General features: G+C 56.3%; 1 protein-coding gene across 2 annotated transcripts; it reads right to left on the reverse strand.

Annotated features, from left to right (window-relative positions):
- Window positions 1-21594, reverse strand: TP53INP2 (tumor protein p53 inducible nuclear protein 2). 2 transcript variants are annotated; one of them, XM_077787049.1, is made up of 4 exons: window positions 21428-21594; window positions 12369-12699; window positions 8910-9039; window positions 1-7444 (listed from the first exon to the last, which is right to left on the reverse strand). In XM_077787049.1, the coding sequence occupies exons 2-4, from the start codon at window positions 12490-12492 to the stop codon at window positions 7192-7194; spliced, it is 507 nt and encodes a 168-aa protein (XP_077643175.1). In that variant the 5' UTR covers window positions 12493-12699; window positions 21428-21594; the 3' UTR covers window positions 1-7191. The 2 variants fall into 2 exon arrangements, with proteins under 2 accessions (XP_077643175.1, XP_021392279.2); XM_021536604.3 differs by having other exon boundaries at window positions 8910-9219.
- Window positions 21595-21961: the final 367 nt, after the last annotated feature.

The following is a 21961-nucleotide window of genomic DNA, read 5'->3' on the forward strand; positions in this document are numbered from 1 at the left end:
CAGATTTTAAATATATATTTTTTTATTTCCTGTGATTTTTCTTTATATTAGATTTTTTTTTTCAGTCAAGAGACAGCATTACAACCTAACAACCAAAACCAGGTTACACACACACAGGCGCACTACACAATGTGTCCCAGGCAGTCGACACACGGCAAATGTTTACACAATGTCCTACGAGGAGGAGACACCCCTTCCCTACGAACCCTGCTTACACCAACTGAACACAGAACACACAAGAAGGACGGATTTCGTTTGCTTCGAGTTCCAGACGAGCTCTCAGTCCTACAGCACAGGTGATGTAGAAAACGTGGGGCTGGTTTCTCCCTCTTCTCCCGCTCCCCCGTGGTGGCCGTGCCACGGGTAAGGCAGAGCCTGGGGCAGGAGCTGCTCTGCCCGGGCTGCCCTGGCACAGGCAGAGGGCACGGGAACATTCTCCAGGGCATTTAGAGAAGGCTTAAGGCAACCTTTTCCAACCGTGGAACAGCCATCTGTCCTGGCGCTCCTGCGTCCGTTGTGCTGCTCCTGCTTGCTCTCCAAACGCAGCCCGGTGAGCAACCCCGGGGTTTAGAGCTTTTCCAAGCTGCCTAAGAGATTTAGTATATCCAAAATGCTAAATGCTTTTTAGCCAAAAGAAAAAAAAAAAAAAAAAAAAAAAAAAAAAAAGCTTTTTGTGGCTATTCGTTCTGTTGGGGTTCTCTTAAAAACCCCAGAGTGACTTTGAAAACAACACAGAAACACAGAAATACCGAAAACTGACTCCCTGGTCACCTCTTGCATAGGACTTGTAACTGCAGTTCAGTGATTTATTCAAGTTCTGCAATTGTGTTAAAAAAAGATGCCAAACCATGAAAAAGGGTGAAGGCACATGTACAGTCAGTCCCGCTCAGGGGTGGGTAATGCGTGGGCAAGTTTCACAAGCAGGTACCAGGGCTGGATAGATACAGATAGAATATTGCAGTGCTCGGGGGCTCTGTACAAGGACAGTTCTGACACAAGAGAACATTTCACTGGTTTACTGCTACACCTTGCACTGCTCCCTCATCCCCAGACTTCCAGAAGCACAAAACTGAGGATAAGAATTCAGTGAGACTTGGGCACAGCTGCTCACAGCTCCCCAGCAAGGGTACATGAGGTGAATGTGAAAGAGCAGAGGAGCTTTGAGCTCCCCTGTGCAACCCATTTTTAAGCTACACTTAGAATTTACTGTGCTGTTTTCCCTTCCATTTGCAGAGAATAAAATCTTCCCCCCACCATGCAATGAAATAGGGTCAGAGTGGAAGGCAGAAGGATTTTCAGGAAACAACAACATAGGTTTAGCTGCAACATAGTCAAAGCTTGGCAGCTCATTTCATGCTCTGGAGCATGGGGAAGCATCCCTGTAAGAAATATGGGGTTGGAAAAGCAACACCTTTGCCAACCATGAGCTCAGAATGAGTGACAGGGGACACACTTGGGTGTCACCACTGTGCACAAAACTGGAAAGATGATCACACATAAACGCCACCTTTGCTATTAAATAAAGCTGCTCATCCTCATCATCCTCATTCCTCCAAGGAAAGGCTTATGGGTGTAGTTAATGACAAATGTTTTCAAGAAGCAAAAGAAAGGTTGATAGAACAGGGAGACCTCCGGGCCAAGCGTGTCCAGCTGTCCAGAGCCCATGGCTGGGGAGTGCTCTGGGATCCTGGAGGTGAGGGAGGAGAAGGTGGAATCTCCAGTGGGGCTGAGGACACCTCTCAGCTAAGAAGGAATTCTTTGGGCAGGCAGAGCCCTTCCCACTGCTGCATCCAGCTCCTACAGCCACGTTCAGGCAACTTGTGGCAGCTGCTCCAGTGATGGGACTGGGATGGGGATGGGAGCCCATGAGGACAAGAGGAGGTTACTGACTTTGTATGGGGCAGATCTGAGAGGTGGAGAGCTTCACCGTGAAGAACACAAGCCCTGAGGGGATCAGCCCCTTTTAAGGCCCATTCCTGTCCCCGGGAGGTCTGCTGTGGCAGTCCCCTGGGAAGGGGGGCTGCCAGTGCCATGGATGTCCCTCCTCGAGCTCTGGTCCCTGCCTGCAGCTGTGCTGAGGAGGTCACCACAGTCCAGTGGTGGAGAAGGGCTTGGGGGGGAAGCTCTGAGAAGCTGGGGGGATGCTGGGGTGCTGATGCTTCCCTCCTGCCACCGGCAGCTATTGCAGCAGCAGCGGAGCAGCAGAGGAGGAGCAGCAAACTGGAGGCTGGGAGTGGTGGCAGCTGACAATCCCTGGTGGCTGGAGATCCCAGCTGTGGCACCAGCTGGACATGGATGGCCTCCTGACCCAGAGACTCAGGGAAGACTCAAGGACTGCCAGCAGCCATTCCCGGGGCACTGGGGCTTGGTGCTGCCTTCGGAGATATGCCGAGAACCATTTCTCTCGACTTGAGGCGACTTATGTCTTCTTAGTGTTTCCTAATTATTGTTTCTCAATAAATTCACATTAACTTTAATTTCCACTTTATGCAGGGCAATATAATTGATACTGATCCAGAGGGGCAACTGCAAAGCTATGGGATTCAAGCCTAGAACCTCACTGGAGTATCTACTTTTTTTTTTTCTTACTGGTGTGGTAAGACATCTAAGTGGGTATTTTGCTTCCCATTAAGGCTGAATAGAAGAGGAAGAACTAGTATGATGTAAATATAAAATTATTGATTAGAAACATGCCTAAAGAGAGAAGATTCCCACAGCAGTGATCTTTGGGATGAGCCACACGTTTATGTTCTGCACAATGAGAAGGAAATATGGACTCCCACGGAAAGAATCGTTTTCCAAGCTTTTGCAGCAGAGTTTCTTAGAGCATTGGTGAGTGCAAGTTTCAGAGCAACAGGTGAGAAGGACTTTGCCCCTACTCCCTTGGCATCGCTCCTGCCCTGCAGCGCCAAGCAAGAGTCAGAATTCAGCGTGAGAACTTTGTTGTGGCTGCTGGTGAGGGCTCCTGAGAGTGCCACAGCTTGGCCAGTGCAGCAAGCACAGCCTTGGAGGCTGAGGCCACTGGGGGCCCTGGTGCAGCCCAAGAGGTGGCACTTCTCCAGCAGGGCTGTCCCTCCTGATCCCACCACGCTTTGAGGATTTATCCCTCACGCTGGGATGTGGCAGCCAGAGCAGAACCAGGCAAGCAGGGGCAAATCTTACTTGAAGAAGATCCCTGCACCACGGGCCCTTCAGTGGTGGGAAGATTCTTGCCTCTATAAGGGTCTTACAAGCTCCAGCATTGCTGAGAGCACTGTCCCAGCCTGCCTCAGTGCCCTGCTGCCCCCGAGCCTGCACGGGGCTGGGAAGCTGAGCTGGGGCTGGAGCCCGCTCAGGTGTCTGAGCCCAGCACTGACACACTGCCCAGCAAAGCTGGCATTTACTGAACACAGATTTGCCCAGGCCTCTCCACTGGGAATTCTTCCCTTTTTTATGCTTTCATTGCAAGAAATACAAAAATTTCTCTCAGTTGCCTGCATCACCATTTCCCCAGGTGATCATTTCAATGGCTTCCCCATCCTGGTTGTCCCCTGATCCCAGTGCTGTGGTGGATCAGGCCATAACACACAGTCCTGCTGCACTTCCCAAACCCTAGGAGGCTCAGTGCTGAAAATCCATACCTGGTTGTTCACAAGCCAGTCTAAAAAGGGACCAGCCACATTCGGCTGTAAAGGTGAATTTTCAGGTCATGAACAAACAAAGAGGGGCTGCAGCCCAGGAATGATCCCACCACAAATGGCCACAATTTCTTTTTCACACAGGAGTGCCAGAGCACCCTGCAGCTCCTGTCACCGCCACATGATGCCACAGGCCTCATCCCTGCAGCATCCCCAAACCAAACCCCACATTCTAACAGAGAAGCCTGTGGAAAAGACATTTTAAAGACCCTAACAAATAGATTTGTCCCTGAGTCCATGCTGTAGTTTCCCCCTAGACAAGTACAGAAAAGAAAGCAAAATTCACCCCACCTGTCCCAGCAGGACCAGCTCAAGAGCTCCCTGCAAACCAGAATCTTCCCATTGGAAGCACCACACAGTGCATCGCAAATACTGGGTGAAAAAAAAACCCCAACAAACCCCTAGAAAATTCAACCAAAACAAGCTACTGAACACCCACACTGGGCTGTGAAATATCTACACATGCAAATGGATGCAGACACAGGAAGTTCTCAGTTTTTAAGCACCTTTCATTTGTTTTAAATTCGAGGAGACAAAAATCCTCAGTGAAATGGGGTTTTCTTGCTCTGGCAGCACTGGGCAGGAGGCCTGGGACCAGGCCAGGCCCTGTGCTTGCTGCTGGGCAGGAGCAGAACACTGCAGGTATTCTGCACGGGTTGACCAGAGCACAGGGAGGTTGGGTCACACTGGGAGTGACAGGTGCCTTGCAAGGTTTGGCAGGTGAGTGTTAGGTGTTAATACATGGCAAGAGTGCAAACAACAGAGAGGACTTGCAGGAGCTCATTTGCTGTGGTTTGTGCACTCTGCTGACCCTGCAGAGGCTCAGGGTCTGGATTAACTTCTTCATGAAAACATTATTAATAATTTATTAATCCTTTATAAACATACTCTGGATATAAAGTGTAGTAATAGTCCTGCTTCATCTCCTGTGCTGGCTGGGCACAGAGTGATGAAAGACATCTCAGACTGGCACAGAAAGAGTTTGAATTTGCTTCTGAAAACCAGGACAGAGGAAGAAGATCACCTGTTTGAAATGGGCGCTGGGGGCTGGGCGCTGGTGGCAATGCCAGGCTGAGACAAGTCCCCCAGGAACACGGCCAAGGGCTGCTGGCTCACAGCAGATGACAAGGGTGCACGGGAGGATTTCCATAAAGATTTCTCTTGGGGTGCCATCTCCAGCATTTGGGCAGGCACAGGAGAGCCTGGCAGGTGAGACGTGGCGGGATCTGCCTCAGGGCCACTGCTCCCCCAGCCTGTTCCTCTGGGAGCTGCTGAGGCAGCAGTGGGGGTCGCAGCCAGCCTCTGATTCCTGGAGTGCTCCGGAGGGACTGGCAGCAGGACAATTTGTAGTGGAGACCAAGCTGGGGGCCGGACGGTGCTCGGCTTCTCCCCTTCTTGATGTGTACTGGGGCCAGAGAGAAAAGGCTTCCTCCAATCTGCTGCCACAGAGAGGTGCATCCAGCAGGGATGGGAGGGCAGCACCCATCAGACACCCGGCTCAGCCCCTGCCTGCTGCCACAGCACCTGTGCCACTGTCCCTGCACGCGCCCTGCTCCCAGTCCATCCCAGGCATCACTGCAGGGGCAAAAAAGGCATTGAGGGTGAAGCCCGGGAAGCCAAAGGATGGAAACGCTCCCCTGGAGTCAGGAGATGGCAGCCTGTTCACCACCAGGGTGCTCTCGGAGCGGCCGCAGGCCGGCCGAGGGCCAGAGGCGGTGGGGAGGCCCCAGGAGGGCGCAGCCCTGCGAGGGCGCGGAGTTCCACCTCGGGATGCGCCGCAGCTCCTGCTCCTGCTCCAGGGAAGGCCGAGGCAGGGGAGGGAACGGAAATGCTGCAGGTGGGCAGCAGCAGCTGCTACTACAGTCCAGGCTCCCCGGCCCAGAGCTAGGGGCTATTGCAACTAAGAAAGTTCATTTTGGCTTTAATCTTATTAAAAGAATTCATAACTATCAGCTGTTTGGGCTCACCACAATTCCTTCAGCTGATATTAAGGGATGCAACACGGTGAGTGGAAGAACCTCTGGCGAAATCAGAATTTTCTGGAGTGTTGTGGGGGTATTTCTTGTCTCAGAGGGTGGGAATCCAGGCTGTGAGCTGGTCATGAGCAGGATGCTTTCCCAGGGCAGAGGGTGCAAAACCAGTTCCTAAAAGGAGCAAACTGGGGACAGATCAGCAAATTTCTGCTGGATTTGAAGCTGCCTCAGCTGGTGCTGGAGCCAGTGAAAAGCCTGGACCATGTTCTTCCAAAGACAGAAGGAGTCCATCATGGAGACAGGAGGGATTTGCATTAAAAATTAGCATTGCCTAGCAGTGGAATTTGGCCCTTCACAGGAAAGGATGTAATTTTTAGTGGGGAAAGAAGATGCCTCTGTCACAGCTGCTGTTACAGCAATCCTCTCACTCAGGCCCGCCCCATCCCGACCCATTGCAGTGGTTCCCAGATCCATCTTTGTCCTTACTTCAGCCTCTTCACTCCGGCCTCCTCTTCAGCATCTCTTCACCATCACCACGGACGTGCTTTGGCCACCTTGGGGAAGCTGTGCAGATCCCTGCCTCGTCTCCCTTCCTGAGGACTAACAGCAGGCAGACAACGACCCTCAGCTTTACAGTGCCTCTTCTGAGTGTACAGGTACAGAGAGGAATATAGAAATATATACACACACGCATACAGGCGCACCCTGTACATGTCCCCTGTATGGGGATACAGTGTGGCTGGCAGCTGACTGACCAAAGGGCTTGCTCAGGTGGGACCACCAGCCACGGTGATGCCACACCAGGCTGGCCACCCCTCCCGGCAAGGGCTCCGGCGCAGCGCTGGGACGGTGCTTTGATTCCTGAGATTCCTTTTAAGGTTGATTTAAAAAAAAACAACACCGTGAGGCACCAGGAGCTGCCTGGCTGACCCAGCCACGGAGATTCCACCAGCGCTTTCAACCACAAGCCCCTTCAGGACTGGCAGTGGGGCATTATCTTATCATGGTAAAATGTAGCTTAAAAATCAAGGAGGGAGAGGAGCGTTTGCTGGTTTTGCAGGGCAGAAGCATTATTTAGTGTCATTGATGACATTTTCCTAAAAATCCCAAATCTTGTGGCTTCATTGCTCTTGTCACTCCCACTCAATGTCTCTGTGACATCCCAGCCAGGCTGTACATGGAGCGGTGATGTGAGGAAAGGCACTGATGTCACAGGTTTATCAGGACAAACAGGTTTCACCAGGAACGGGTGGATTTCAGGAAGAGGTGATTTCACTGGGAATTCTGATTTCCCACGTGAAGGCTGCCGAGGCGGCGGGGAGGGGTAGCGTGGTCCTCCACGCCGGCGGCTCCGGGAGCGGTGACCCAGACGGCGTCGAGGGCGAGGGGCACGGTGAGGGTGCAGGAGGGAGATGAGGAGTGCGGGCCAGGCGTGCGGGCGCGGGGCGTGGAGCGAAGCCGCCGCCGCGTCCCCGGTGTCCGTGGGGGCCGCTCCCGGGGCCGGGGCCGGCCGGGGGCAGCCCCTGGGCGGCGGAGCGAGGTCAGTAGTTGCAGTGGCGCTGGCAGGGCTGGTGGACGAAGGCTCCCGGGAGCTGCTTGGCGCGGCGGGGCGGGCGCTGCCGGGCCCTGTTCTGCCGCTGCAGCGCCTTCTGGGCCAGGCGCTGCCGCTCCGCCAGCTGCTTGGCCCGCTGCGCCCGCGGCGCCGGCCCCGCGCGGTCCAGCGCCGCCGCCTTGCCCGCCAGCGCCCGGCCGCGCTGCGCCGCGGGCGGCTCCGGCCGCGCCTCCGGAACGGCCCTGCGGAGACAGCGGCGTCAGCGCCGCCCGGCAGGCGGGGACGGCGGCCGCCGGCCTGCGGCACGGCCCTCCGCCCCGGCAGCCTGCCGAGCGGAGCGATGCTCCAGCGAGGCGGGCTCTGGGACTCCCGAAAGAATCAAGACACCTCCAAGAACTCCACTGTGCCTGCGTCCCTTGAGCCTGGTCTGTCTCCATCCCACCGTGACCCCTTTGGAGCCTTGCTAGTCTCAGGTTCCCTTTAGCCCTTTCTGCCCCCTCCAGCACTGAGGTGCTCCAGAAGCTCTGGACATCAAGCTCTGGCCCTCAGGGAGACTTTGGAAAGAGAGAAGTCCTGAAGGAATGGTGTCACCTAGACAGGAATGGTGTCCACTAGCCAGGACCGGTGTCATCTAACCAGGAATGGTGTTCCGGCCAAGAATAGCAACCCCCAACTAGGAATGCTGTCCTCTAACTAGGAATGCTGTCCCCTAACCAGGAACAGTCCTCCTGGCCTGAAGCAAAGCTCACCCCAAATGTTTACTCCTCCCTGCCCCACCAAGGGCTTCAGGGGAGGTGTTGGAAGGCTGGGACGGAGGGGAGAGCAGGGACCCCATGGCACGGTGGCAGCCACGGCAGCAGTCGGGCTGAGCATGGGCATGCTCCGGGTTTTCCTCGGGGGCTGCTGGGCAGGGGACAGCAGCCCTGGGGGGAGGGCAGAGCTCCAGGATGTGGGCCCAGGAATAGGTGTGGAGGGCTCCAGCACACAGGCCTGGGGGGACAAAGGGGCTATTGGGGCATTTCTGTTTAATTTCCCCACTGCTAAGCTGGGGTTTGGGGCAGGGAGAAGTGTCCCACTCCCTACACCTGTGGGATACCCACCCCCCTGCTGGGCCAGTCTGGGGACAGGCGGGGGGTTGAGGGGGGCTGCAGCACCCTCTTGCCTGAGGGGCACCACTGTGCCCAAAGGCCACCCTGTCCCATGGGCTTGCTTTGCTCGGGCCATGCCTATGCAAAGCCCTGGTGTAAGCCCTGCCTGGCAACACCACCCCGGGGTGGGTGGCATGGTGACAGGTGGCACTGGCACTGGCACTGGCAGGTGTGGCCTTGACAGAGGTGGCCGTGCCAGGAGACCCTGCTAAGGGCAGGGGAGATGAAGATAGCCCTCTCCCAGGAGAGCCCAGTGCTAAGCTCGTGTCCTGCAGCCCTGGCCATCCGAATTTGCTAATGAGACCCCTTAGCAGAGGATTTTGGGACTTGGGGGCTGCCAGCCATGTGTGGTGCCAGCTGGGGCACCCTGCCAGATATGCAGAGTGTTCCCTGAGGTAGGCATGGTGACACTGATGTCCCCCACTGCCACACTATGCCCATGGGTGAAACATTTCTGGGTGTAGGCAGGGGTTTGGGATGGCAAGACTGACCATGCACCCCTGGTCCCTCAGGGGGTGCTCGGGCTGCTGGCCCCCCAACACCCTCACAGTGCACTCACTCTGCAGCATCGTCCTCGGGACCCTCCCCATCCACCTCGAGGGTGCTGGTGACATAGACGGACATGCTGGGGTGCTCGATGAGCAGGTCCTCCATGGGGCTGCTCCCCACGCCGTCGGGGCCGGGCTCCTCTGCAGTAAAACAGGGGGGAGGGGTGACAAACCAACTCTCGTCCATCAAGCAGGGACCGGCCGGAACCGGGGAAGCAGCCGGCGGCGGCGGCGGGCCGGGGGGCGTCGGGCGGGGTCGCGCCGAGCGCCCGGTGCCGCCAGCAGCCGGGCGGCGGGCGGGGCCGGGGCGGGCCCGGCTGCCTGGGGCGGGGTGCAGAGCCATGCGGGGCGCAGCGGGGACACACACATACCATGTACAGTGGGGAGGGAGGGAGGGAGGGAGGGGGAGAGAAAGGGGCATCGTTAGTGCGAGACACCCACCGCCAGCACGCCGCTACACGCGGGCCGCGCCGCGCCCCGGCCAGAACCCCCCGCTCCGCTCCGGCATGGAAACGGCTCTGCCCGGACGGGCTGGCCCACAGAGGTGGGACCCCAGCACGGTTTACTGCAGCAATGGGTTCTTTCCTTCTCAAAAGGAGAGAAGGAGTCCAGGCAGTGAAAAACTCTGCTTTCCCTGTTCTGATGGCACCTGAGCCGGGCCGGGCCGAGCCGGGGGAACGCCGACGCGCCGGTGCTCACAAACACCGGCAGCACTCCGCAAACACGGAAACCAAGCACACACAGCAGAAAAACAGTCCACACCTTTTCTCTGGAAGAAATCATGGGAATTAATTCTTCAGCAAAGGTTTTCGCTGTGCCTTCAACTCCAGCCTGTCAGAGGCCAAATTTTGAGTGGCTGATATAGAAGCTGACACCCCCCAAGCCTCCCATGCCTTCCCTTCCTCACCTCTACCTGGCAGCAGCACTTGGGCCAGTGCTTTTCTAGGCCGCCAGTGCTTGGAATTTCTGGTGCTGTAATGCGCAGGGAGCATGCACCGAATGTGGGGACGCCCACACCCATTCCCAAGTCATCAGGGGGATTGGAGAGAACTGCTGAGGGGGGAGGCTGTGCAGTATCTACATGGACCCTGCAGCTGGATGAGGGAGCACGAGGAAGCACAGATGAAACAGAGCATGGGGCTGGGTATTCCTGGCTCGGTGCATCCCCAGCTCCTCCTGCAGCTGATGCTCCAGCCCAGGACTCAGGACAGGCCACAGCTGACCTTTTACAAACACAAGAATGTCTTTTGCCAGCTCAAAGGATATCAGCCTATTAATAGCTGTTAACATGCCGGGCTGGAGAGTGTTTGTCAGCCTGGGGACAGCCACCGAGCTCAGCTGGAGCAGCACTCCCACAATAGGGCATAAGAATCATCCTGGGCATCTTGGCCAGGTGGGGTTTAATGTCACAAAGCAGTATTTTGGGATCCTCAAGTACCTCAGTCATACAGCCACATCTTGAGAAATGCTCTTTGCTCTCTCCCTGGGAGCAGGGCCAGGCTAAGCAAGGGGGCAGGAGCAGCATCAGAAACATTCCAGGAAGGCCTGAGTAATTTGGGTGCATTTTGCAACACAGGGGGCAATGACCAGGCTGACAGAGGCTGAATCCAGAGGCTCCCTAGGCTGCCTCTCTGCTGCTGGGAGGGAGCCAGGCTGGGAGCTGCTGCTGGCCACCACAACTCCAAGGGAAAGGATGGGGCTCTAGGCTTGGTTCTTGGAGTGTTTGCTATACGCAAGCCCCAGAAATAGGGCTGAGAGAAACTGGTCCCTCAGTGTTCAGGGACTGCTGTGGGAACAGACTGCAGCTGAATCAGCAGCAGGGTGCCATTCATAGGCAGACACTGCTGGAAGCCAGCGTGGCACCGAGAGCCGAGGCACTTCACTGGGAAAACATGGGAGCGTTTGGTGCCAGAGTCAAGCTCTGGTCCCCTCTGAGCCATCTGCAGCCTTCACCCAGGGATCAGGGCACAGCATAGCGTTTCTCTGGCTGGGAAGCTCCTGGCTCCTCCTGGCATGCCTTAGGCACGCTGCAGCTGCTGCCAGCTGGCCCTGATACGTGGCAGCTGTGTGCCCACTGCTCCAGGGACCTCCTTGCAACAACCCCCTGCCATGGCACTGCTGTGACCCGCCCTGGACAGTCACCTGAATGCCCAGAGGACAGGGAAGCCTCCACAACTGCCCTTGCCCACACCACCCATCACCTCCAGCAGCTCTCCAGTTCTCCTACCAGGCATGGGGCTGGCCCTGTCCCCTATCTCAGTCTTGTCCCTGCTCTGGTCCCCTCTCCAGGTCACTGCATATGAGGAAAAAAGCCTAATGAACAATCTGAATAACAAAAACAAGTATGGGGAACAGGCAGGGAACATCTGCTCAGAGACCTGCTGCCTGCAAGAGGGAGGACAAACCCCTCCTCCTAAACCTGCAGGACACATCTGTGGTCCCCTAAGCTGGAGCCTCACAACCAACCAGGGGCTACCAAAGCAGAGCACAGCCATCAGGAGCTCCTGCACAGGCAGGAGGGTTTGTCTCTGACTGCTGCTGGATTTGCAAGGAAAAGGTCATAAAAACATCATTGCAATTGGCTGAATCATCAATCTACAACAGCAACTCCCAAGGTCTGAACAGAGCTGGAGAATATCTGCACAGGAGGAATTCAGCCTGTCTGGTTGGTGTTACACAGGGCTCGGGATGGCTCTGGGAATGGAGAGCCCTGTGGGCTCTCTAGGTACAGGCACCTGGTGCCAAACATCCCTTGTGCTTGGCATGGACAGTGGGAATAATTTGGGAAGATAATGCCCATGGAGCTGAGATTTACTCTTCTCATGGGACCCAAACATGGCCAGATCTCTGGTGCACATCCCCAGCTGGAACAGGCAGGCAGCACTGCCACCTGCCCTCCCATGGGGACATGCCCCCACCCCGCCAGGACTGGGGCCTCCCAGGGGAACAGGCTCCTGGTTTGCTTTCAGCAGGGGCAGGGCAGGGAGCAGCTAGCAGCTGAGCTTGTCTCCTCCTGGAAAAGTGCTGCTGTCCAGGGCACAGCCCAGGCCATGGCAGTGCCCAGCCTGCCAGGGCTGGACCCCCCACCCCACCGAGCCCCATGGGCAGGATCACCCCAAAACCCTGGGTGAACTCCCTGCCTTACCAAGCTCCCCTCCTGGCATGGAGGCACCTGGAGCCTTCTGGGCAGCAGCAACCCCAGCTGCAGATGCTGATGCTGCTCCCACACTAGCAGAAAGTTGAGAACCACCACCAGGAGAGGAAAGGGGAAAAGGAGCAGCAGGTCAGGGGGCTGCAGTGACCATAGAGCTGGGCACCACGGGCAGAGCATGGGGACCAGGGGAGAAAAAATGAAGGGCAGAGCTGTTCCCTTGTGGTATAAGCTCATCTGCTGATATAAGGGTTTGCCCAGCTCTGGAGAGACAAGGTGCCCCAGAGGCTGTGGGAAGAAGTTCTGTTGCTTTGCTCACCTGCAAGATCAATTATGAGCCAGCCATCCTCCTCCTCCTCTTCCTCAACAAAGGGTTTGGGCTCCTCCAGGCCCTCTGGTGTATTGCTGTCACTGAAGAAGAGGCTGGTGAGACGCTGAAACATGGTGGGGAGCAGTCCAGCAGGATGGACAGGGAGACAGAGCTACTGCTGGGCACCAGCTTCCAGGCACAGACGCAGGAGAGATGGGCAGGGAGGGGAGAAATAGCCCTTGAGGTGTCAGTGACAGAGATGTTTGGCTGCCAGGGAAATCAGAGCTGAGTGGTTTACAGTGCAATTGTGAGGTGCTTCACTTGGCTTCAGTGCAAAGGCCTGGAAAAGGGAGAGAAAAAAGAACAGCACATTAAAACAGGGTGGCAGTGTGGCCCTCCTGCATCCCAGGGGCTCAGATGGGCTCAAGGGGACAGCAAAAAGGTGCCTCTGGCACTGATCTGTGCCATGGGCTGTCCCAGCTGGTGCTGTATCCAAAGCAGCACTGGGTGCCTGTGCCCTGCAGCCCCCACCTGCATCAAGCCCCATTGTGGCCCCATCTTGGTGGGTGGGGTGTCCCAGGAGACCCATCCCCAGGAGCTGGCAGGGATAGAGGAGACACTGTGCCCAAGTCAGACAAACATGCCAAGCTCCTGGCAGCAGGCAGGACGAGGATAGCATTGTTACAGAATCCTAGATTGGTTTGGACAGGGAGGGACCTTGAAGGCCCATCTCATTCCATGCCCTGCCATGGCAGGGACACCATCCAGTAGCCCAGGCTGCTCCAAGCCCAGTCCAACCTGGCCTGGGACACTTCCAGGTATCCAGGAGCTGCCACAGCTTCTCTGTGCCAGGGCCTCCCCACCCTCACAGTCAATAATTCCTTCCCAATATCCCATCTAACCCTGCCCTATGCCTGTGGGAAGCCATTCCTTCCTGTCCTGTCACTCCAGTCCCTTTCCAGATCTTTTGGAGTCCCTTTAGGTACTGAAAGAGTGTCCCTGGGTCCTCCTCTCCAGGTGAACACCTCCAGCTCTCCCAGTCTGTCCCAGAGCAGAGGGGCTCCAGCCCTTGGAGCATCTTTGTGGCCTCTTTGGACTCACTCCAGCAGCTCCACATCCTTTTGGTGCTGGGTCCCCAGGGCTGGAGGCAGCTCTGCAGGTGGGGTTCACCTGGGTGGGCAGAGGGGCAGAATCTCCTCCTCACCTTTGCCCACCCTGTGAGGACAAGCCCAGGATGCTGTTGGCTCTCTGGGCTGCCAACACACACTGTTGTTCACATCCAGCCTCCCATCCCAGCCCTTTGTGGGTCTCTGCTTCACCTCTGCTCAGCTCATCGGTGCTTTATCCCTGGGAAAGCAGATTCCCTCCAGTGTGGGGGGAGGTCAGCACTCATTCATTTCATTAATGTCTGCCAAGCTCATGGCAAGGCACAGGAGTGGCAGCCAAAAGGTACATTTGTGTGTTCTTTTGTGCCTCCTGGTCCAGAGACATTAAAAGAGGATGAAAATGCCACAAAATGCCACCAGGATCTCAGTGCAGTTGAGAAGGGACAGCTGGGCGCTGCCGTGCTTGGCACACTGATGTGGGTGCATTGAAAGGGCAAATCCCCATTTCATGCAACGCCCCAGTTCAGGACCCTGTCAACAATGGGTCCATGGAGCTTGAGTGATGCTCCACCCAGGGAAACTCCACCTGCCCCAGGCAGCAGGGAAGGGTACAGGGGACACCGTGTGTCCACCCGAGTCCTCCTGCAGGACAAGCTCTAGCTCAGCCCTGCTGCCCCGTGGCTTCCCCAGTCCCAGCATCCTGGGAAGGTGGCTGGCCTGGGCATTGCAGTTCTGGCACTCAGGCACTCTTTTATTCATCCCTGTGGGATGGAAATGCCTTTTGCAGTCTCTCGGGTGCCTTGGGAGGAACCACATCTGCTCTACAATGCAGAAAATGAGAAACCAAAGGAGCCTTCCCTCAGGATGGGATCCCCTGGAGCTCAGGGGTTCTGATCTCGGACACTTCCAGATGCAGAAGGGAGTGATGGAGCAGGAAGCAGCCCTGCAACAGCCAGCTCTCCCTCCCTGGCACGGCCAGGGCAGCAGTGTGACACCACCTGGCCCCTAGGGCAGGCCCTTGGTGACTTCAGTTGCCACAGGGCACAAGGCAGACCATGAGCCACAGCCATGCCCTGCTGCCGACAGCAGTGTTCAGGGCTCCAGCCCAGCTTCCCAGCTCTGGGATGGCTCAGCTGAGAGTCTCTCTCTCAGCTGAGTCTCTTGTGGAGACTCTCACCAGGAAGAACAGGAGCTCAGGGAGGACTCTGCTCTGTGTCCTGAGAGGGTCCCTGGCTTCCCCTGGAGACACTGAGCAGGGAAGGGCACTGAGACAAGACAGAGTTGTTTCTCTGACCCCACAACAACAACAGCCATGCTGTTACCCTCCAGTGCTATCAATTAAATCAGCCAGACACCCCCCTCACCTGGATCATTAGAACGTATGAATATAATCCAGGGAAACAACAGGCAGAGGGGCTGGTGGCCAGCTGGGCTCTGAATGCACTCCGGTGTGCTCCACTCCAAGCTCCCTCCCACAGGATGTCCACGTGCCTCCATTCCCACCGAGCAGGGCTGGCAAAGGCCACCCTGGCCAGCCCTGAGGGCTGTGGCACACAGCCACAGTCTCAGCACGCCAGCTCAGCCTGGAAACCTGGCACCTGCCTGAGCACTCGCCTAGGCAGTAAATGCCTTTTAATATGACATGAATATTACTTATTTAAGAAGTTGATTAAATATCTAATTGTGGCAGAAACTCCACAGCTCCCAGGTTCCTGCTGGTGATGTTCCAGAGTCTCCCACTGTTTGCTGCTCTCCAGGTGCTGGGCAGGAGAGCCTGGGGCAGCTCATGGAAGGCACAGGGGACACAGGGGCCAGACCCTTGAGACCACCATGGCCCTGGCTCAGTGTGAGGCCAGGAGTGGGTTCATGTGCTTATTGAGCTGGGGCATTGCCAGGCTGGCAGAAGTGCTGAGCCAAAGCTGACCCCAGTGTCACCAGGCAGGTCCTCAGGATGACACAGTGGGCATGGGGACAGCAGGGTCTCCTGTGCTGTGCCCCAAGCCCAGGACTAGTAGGACACTGCCAATGCTCTTGACCTACCTCGTGCAAATGTCACTTTGTCTGCTGCCCAGATGTCACCCAACAGCAGAACTGGGGACAAGATCTGTCACACTGGGACAGGAGAAGACAGTGGACCCAGTTTGGATGCCAGGGCAAGGTAACCCAGAAAAGCACCCAAGCAGGCAGAGATTTTTGCTGTTGCCTAAGACAAGTCAGCCTGGAATGTCTTGCTGCAGTGAGTGCTTCCCATGCTCTGCAGCCTTGGCTTTGGGAGCCCCCTGCCAAGGGCTCATCCTCCAGCAAGCTCAAAGCCAAACGACCCCTGACATGGTCAAAACCTTTTCATTTTCCTTTGTTAAATCATGACAAAAGCTTTCACAGGACAGCAGGAAAGCTGTTCCCCCAGGAACAGCTCAGAGCACCTCCTTGCTTAGGGACCAGTCCCCAGAAAATCACAGGAAGGGGAGTAAGGTACCTGGATTCCTCAGGTGTCCACCCCAACCCAGAGGTAATTTGTCTTTTCTGAGGACACAACAGACACTGTTATTTTTGATTGTCCCCTCTCCCAAATGTAACTTCTTAAGTTAAGGCACAGGGGCCCACAGGCAGCTGCCACAGCTCTGGAGAAAGTGGGAGAGAATTAGAAGTTCCCCCAAGAGCAAAACTTAAAATGGATAATTTTAAAGGCTCATTCCCCGAAGAATTTCAAGTAAGTCTCTAGCTGTCACCCTCCCCAAGGAAGGGAACATGGGGTGGCCCTGACCCCTTTCCTGGTGCAATAGAGACTGTGCCATGGGTGGGCTACAGTGGCAGGACCAGCCCCATGGTGGTGCCCAGGGAGCTGCAGGAGGATCCTGGCAAAGCCTTCAGGATCAAACCAGGAGGGTGAAGGCAGGAGCGAGGCCAAAATGCAGGCAAGGGCCAAAATGAGCATTAATCCTGCCCCTCACTTTGCCCTGTCTCTGAAATACTCAGGTTAAAGCACCAGGATGAAGCTCTGATCTCCAGAACTCTCAGCAGGTTTGTGGATGACACTGAGCTGTGTGGAGCAGCCAGTTCAGCAGATGGAAGGGATGGGCCACGCAGAGGGTCCTGGGCAGCCTGGAGGAGCTCACGTGAACCTCATGGAGTTCAACCAGGCCAAGTGCAAGGTCCTGCACCTGGGTCAGGGCAGCCCGAGCACCAGCACAGGCTGGGGCTTGGTGGGTGGGGAGCAGTCCTGGGAGAAGGACTTGGGGGTGCTGGTGGTGACAAATTGGATGTGACCTTGCCATGGGCACTGACAGCCCAGAAACCAAACGTGCCCTGGGCTGATCACACAGTGTGGGCAGAGGTGAGGAGGAGATTCTGCCCCTCTTCCCACCCAGGTGAAACCCCACCTGCAGAGCTGCCTCCAGCCCTGGGGACCCAACATCAGAAGGATGTGGAGCTGCTGGAGTGAGTCCAGAGAGGCCACAAAGATGCTCCAAGGGCTGGAGCCCCTCTGCTCTGGGACAGGCTGGGAGAGCTGGAGGTGTTCACCTGGAGAAGAGAAGGCTCCAGGGAGACCTTGGAGCCCCTTCCAGTGTCTAAAGAGCTGGAGAACAACTTTGGACAAGGGGTGGAGTGCCAGGACAAGGAGGAATGGCATTGCACTCTCTGAGGGCAGGGTTAGATGGGATATTGGGAAGGAATTCTTGACTGTGAGGGTGGGGAGGCCCTGGCACAGGTGCCCAGAGCAGCTGTGGCTGCCCCATCCCTGGAAGTGTCCAAGGCCATGCTAGATGGGGCTTGGAGCAGCCTGGGATAGTGAAAGGTGTCCCTGCCATGGCAGGGGTGTGGGATGAGATGCTCTGTAAAGGTCCCTTCCAACCCCAGGCAGTCCGTGAGTCTGCAATCTCCCACCCCACTAGAAGGGAGCAGCTCCTGGCCTAGGAGACCCTCCAGACCCTCCCTGGCAGCCACCAAGCTCCTCCATCAGTTCATCGTAGGGGGCTTGGGTGACCTGCTCAGCCCTGCACAAGGCAAGAGACTCCTTGGCCAGCTCCTGCCCAGTCAAATGGCCACAGGCCACCTCCATCCCTGCAAGCTCCACCACGCACTTCTCTGGCTGGAGCAGCCACTAGCAGATCAAGCTCTGAAGTTTATCCAGGTATTTGAAAAGCCTCTGCTTTCCCTGCAGCAAACATTCTCCCCATTTACACCAGGGCATGGAGGGCTGGCAGCCTCAATGGGAACTGCAGAGCAGGAGGGACCCAAATGTGTCCCTGACAGGGGACTGAGGTCAACCTGTGCCTTGTCACCAGGCAGAGGTGGTGCCCACAGAACCAGTTTGGACCACGAGATGTCTTCTCTTCCTCTCAGGTCCCTTCTTCCAGCTTTCTTGCATCTGCAGGTGCCCCACATCCGTGGGGGAGCTGTGTCCCTGCTCAGGACACAAGGGGCTTGCCTATATACCACACCCTGGGGCTGAGCTGCCCCAGAAACCACACACTGACCCCCTGTCCCCTGCCAGAGCTGGGGCCACCACCACAGGACAGCTGCCATCCTTCCCAGGCTTCCACAAACCCCCTGACTCAGCATGTCAACCAGGCACTGCCAGCACAAGGGGACAGCCCACCAGGGACACTCACCTGGGGACAGACAAGTTTCTAAATGAATTACGTCCATCAGATTCCTTCCAGAAAGTCCAACAGCCTTTTACAACAAGCCAAAAGTTATTAAAAATATTAAATTTAAAGTGGAAGTAAGGAAACCACAATGCATCAGAAACCTTGACACAATAATTAGTTTTCTGAGTCACCGTGGCTGCAAATAACCCCAGGAGCTAAGAATAGGGAGCAGGCTGGGCAGAAAAGCCCCGGGATGCACCAGGAACTCATTGGGGCAGAAGCTGCAGCGCCCCAGGACTGGTGGCTCTCACAAGTCACAGTGTGCAAGAAAACAGCAACTCCCCTTGGAAATGGCAACAGGCTCCCTGAATCTTTCCATAAATACTCGGCGGCAGGAGGGATGCTGCCGGCAGGCAGCGGGAGCAGCCCTTCCTCGGCACAGCTAAGAACACCCGCGCAGTCAGCCCAGCAGGAGGCCGAGGTACAAACCAGGTGCCTTCCTCCAACCCACTTGGGAAATGGGATTTTCAACTCATTCTACCTAAATTAGACGAGCGTTTCAAATGCTCGCTGTGCTGGATGCAGGAAAATCCTAAACCCAGCACAGAAACACAAAACACGGAAGGGGATCCAGCGGCTGGACAGCTCAGGGGAGTTGTGTTCATCACCCCAGAAATGACCAGTGAATCATCCCTGGGCTGTCCCTTACCCCTCCCCATCAAGGAAAGGACCAGAGGTGGCAGGAACCTGCCTGGGACAGTTTGGTGGGGCTGAATTAATGTTGAATTTGGTCCCATGACTGTGCTACAGGTCCAGCTGATCCCATTGCTCTGCCAGCAGGCCCATGGATGGGATTGCCTTGGGGGAGCCCTGGGAACAGGGGCAGAGCTGCACCCTGAGGTGCTGCCAGCACAGACAGACTGATTCCAGCAAAACAGAGGCTGAAGCTGAGCCAGAGCCTCTTCCATGGCAGATCAGGGGAGTAGAGGGGGGGAAGGCAGAGAGCAGTTTGAAAAATAAAAAAAAACTCTTCATCATGAGACTCTTCTTAAAGGCAGACCAAGACAGAAGATGGAAGAGCTTTCCTCAGCCAGTCCAGGGTCTCAGCAGGGACTAGAGTTCCCACATGCTCCTCCAGATCCTGCCTGAAGGAGAGGGACCCTGCAGAATGAGGAGATGTTTTTCCCAGAGTTGGTCTCTGCATGCCCAGCAGCTCTTCTGTTCACTGCTGCACAAAGGTCCTTACCCCAAGGGCAAATGTGACCTCGTGCTGCTTGATATCATCACACACAGTCCTGGCAAATCTGCCAGGGGCTGGCAGAATCTTGGAAATTTTAGATTTGCCATGAGTCATGCTATGAAATTTTAGAACTTTCCTCTCTGGGATGCACTGGGTGAAGCATCCCAAGCAGTGAAGCATCCTGAGGAGCTGCACACTGGGAGGGAGGGGAGCAGCCCAGCCTTACAGCCTCCACAAATCACAGAGGCTGAACAGCAGCTGGTACACTGGACTTGGACACCACAAGGACCCTGAGCTCCCCAGCAGCTCCCTCCAAGCCCACTCAGGGCCCCCCTCACTGGAGAGGATTCGCTGTGCAGTCAGCATTAAAAACCCCTTAGATACACATTTGTGTCACAGGGTTGTCCAGTCTAATTACAAGCAGGTAATTACCATTACACAAGCAGGTGTTACCATTTTATTACCTGAGGAAAAAAAAACTTTTATATTTTTCCTTTTTTGTTCACCCAGATAAGCAGCAGCTCAACGCAACTTGTTCCCAACAGTGAGCTACAGCAGACAGCTTTTGTCTTTTTTAGTTGTAGGTTTGTTGTTTGAGGGGGGAGAAGGGGAGTATTTAGTGGGGATGAAATATAAAAGGAGAGAAAATATTTATTTTAGAGCAAAACAACACATTTCTTGGCACTCTGTAGATTAAGCCTGGTGGGAAAGGAGGTTCAGCACAGTCCTGTACCAGAGCCCAACACCTGTTTCTGGGAGGGTTTCTGGGATTGTTTCCTTCCACAGCAAAACCTTGGCTGAACAAGCTACAGTACTTGGCACCTGCTCAGCTCTCTTTGGTGCTGCTTCAGCACTGGCCCCAAGGAAGTTTAATCCACTATTTTGGGATGCCGGTCTCTTTGCTCAGGTGCTCTAAACAGGGCTGTAGCTCCCCTACACAAGTATGTGCATAAAATAATTATAAGAGCAAAAATGTCCTTTTAAACCCGTTTCTACACTCCACAAAGTCCGAGTTTTTCCACAATGAGTCCCCCAGATGGGAGAAGCATTAGTTTCCAGGGCTTGACAGGCTCAGCCAAGCTGAGGTGAGAGAAATGAAATCCAGAGGAAAGTTGCCCTTTTAGGACATGACTTATTTGAGCTGTCCCAAAGGAGGCGCCCTTAGAGCAGCAATAGCAGAGGGAGATGCTGTGTTTGGTACCTGAGGGACTCCTGGGACGCAGTGGAGTTGCCCCACGGCACAAACCTCAGCTGAGCACTGCCAGAGTCCTCCCCCTCCACGCATGGCCCCTGCCCGGCCAGCACACTAAACTCAACGAAAATATCAAAGCATACATCTGAATTTTATAAAAACAGGTGGAATTTACAAAGGCAATCGAGATCTAAAGACAGAAGGATTTAAATCCAAAGCACCAAGGAATTGCTGGAAATAAGTCAAATAGCTAATGCTTTGTGTTAGAGATTTACATCTATTTGTATTCTCTACAAAAATTTATTTGATATAATATACTGTATATGCTGTATTTTATACAGTATATAACATACAGTATAAGAAGGTGTCCCTAGCAGGACACCCCCTGCAGGGGGTCGGAACGAGATGATTTTTAAGGTCACAGCCAAACCGACTCATTCTGTGATTTCTATGACATATTTCATATATTGACACATACTTATATATTTACATTCCTTTTCCAGAACGCCACGTTTCGCACCCAGAGCGTCTAAACATCACGGGGGGAGCCACATCCACGTTTCCTGCCGAGAAACGCCACAGCAGCGACAGGCGCGGGAGGGCCACGGGGGCCACCCACGCGTGCCCAGGGCGGGCGAGTCCCACGTGCCACGATCGCCGCCGCCCCGGGCCGGGGTCACGGCGGGACACGGGGGGAGCGCTGTGACGTCTCAATGTCAAATGCAAATGAGGCGACGTCACCGCAGCGCAGCCAATGGGAGCGGGGAACGAGCGCCAATCTTAATCCGGTGAAGAAGAAACAAACAACAGGCGCGGGGGGGGCCGAAACCGAGGGGTCCCGGGCCGCCCCCGCCGGGCGCTCCCCGCCCGGGCTGTGCGGGCCCCAACCCCCGTGCCTGGCCTCGGCGCGGCCCCGACCGCGTCCCGCGGACACTCACCGGCCCTGCGTGTCCCGGGCGGCGGAAGACGCTGAGGTAGTGCCGGTCCCGGTGCGGTGCGGTCCCGGTCCCGGTGCGGACCCCGCGGTTCTGCCGAGCGCGCGCCGCTCCCCCGCACAAATCGGCACCTTCCGACAGCTGATCGTGACGTCACAAAGCGGCCCCGCCCGCCGCCGCCGCAGCCAATGGGAGCGGGGGCGGGGCGGGGCCGGGGGCGGGGCCGGGGGCGGGGCCGGGGGCCCGGGAGGGGAGCGGGGCCGGGGCCGGGGCCGGGGCCGGGGGTACGGGGCCGGGGTACGGGGTACGGGGGTACGGGGCACGGGGCACGGGAGGGGAGCGGGGCCGGGGCCGGGGGTACGGGGCCGGGGTACGGGGTACGGGGGTACGGGGCACGGGGCACGGGGCACGGGAGGGGAGCGGGGCCGGGGGTACGGGGCACGGGGGTACGGGGCACGGGAGGGGAGCGGGGCCGGGACCGGGGCCGGGGGTACGGGGCACGGGAGGGGACCGGGGCCGGGGCCGGGGCCGGGGGTA

The sequence above is a fragment of the Lonchura striata genome, chromosome 17, assembly GCF_046129695.1.
Source record: "Lonchura striata isolate bLonStr1 chromosome 17, bLonStr1.mat, whole genome shotgun sequence".
Lineage (NCBI taxonomy): Eukaryota > Metazoa > Chordata > Aves > Passeriformes > Estrildidae > Lonchura > Lonchura striata.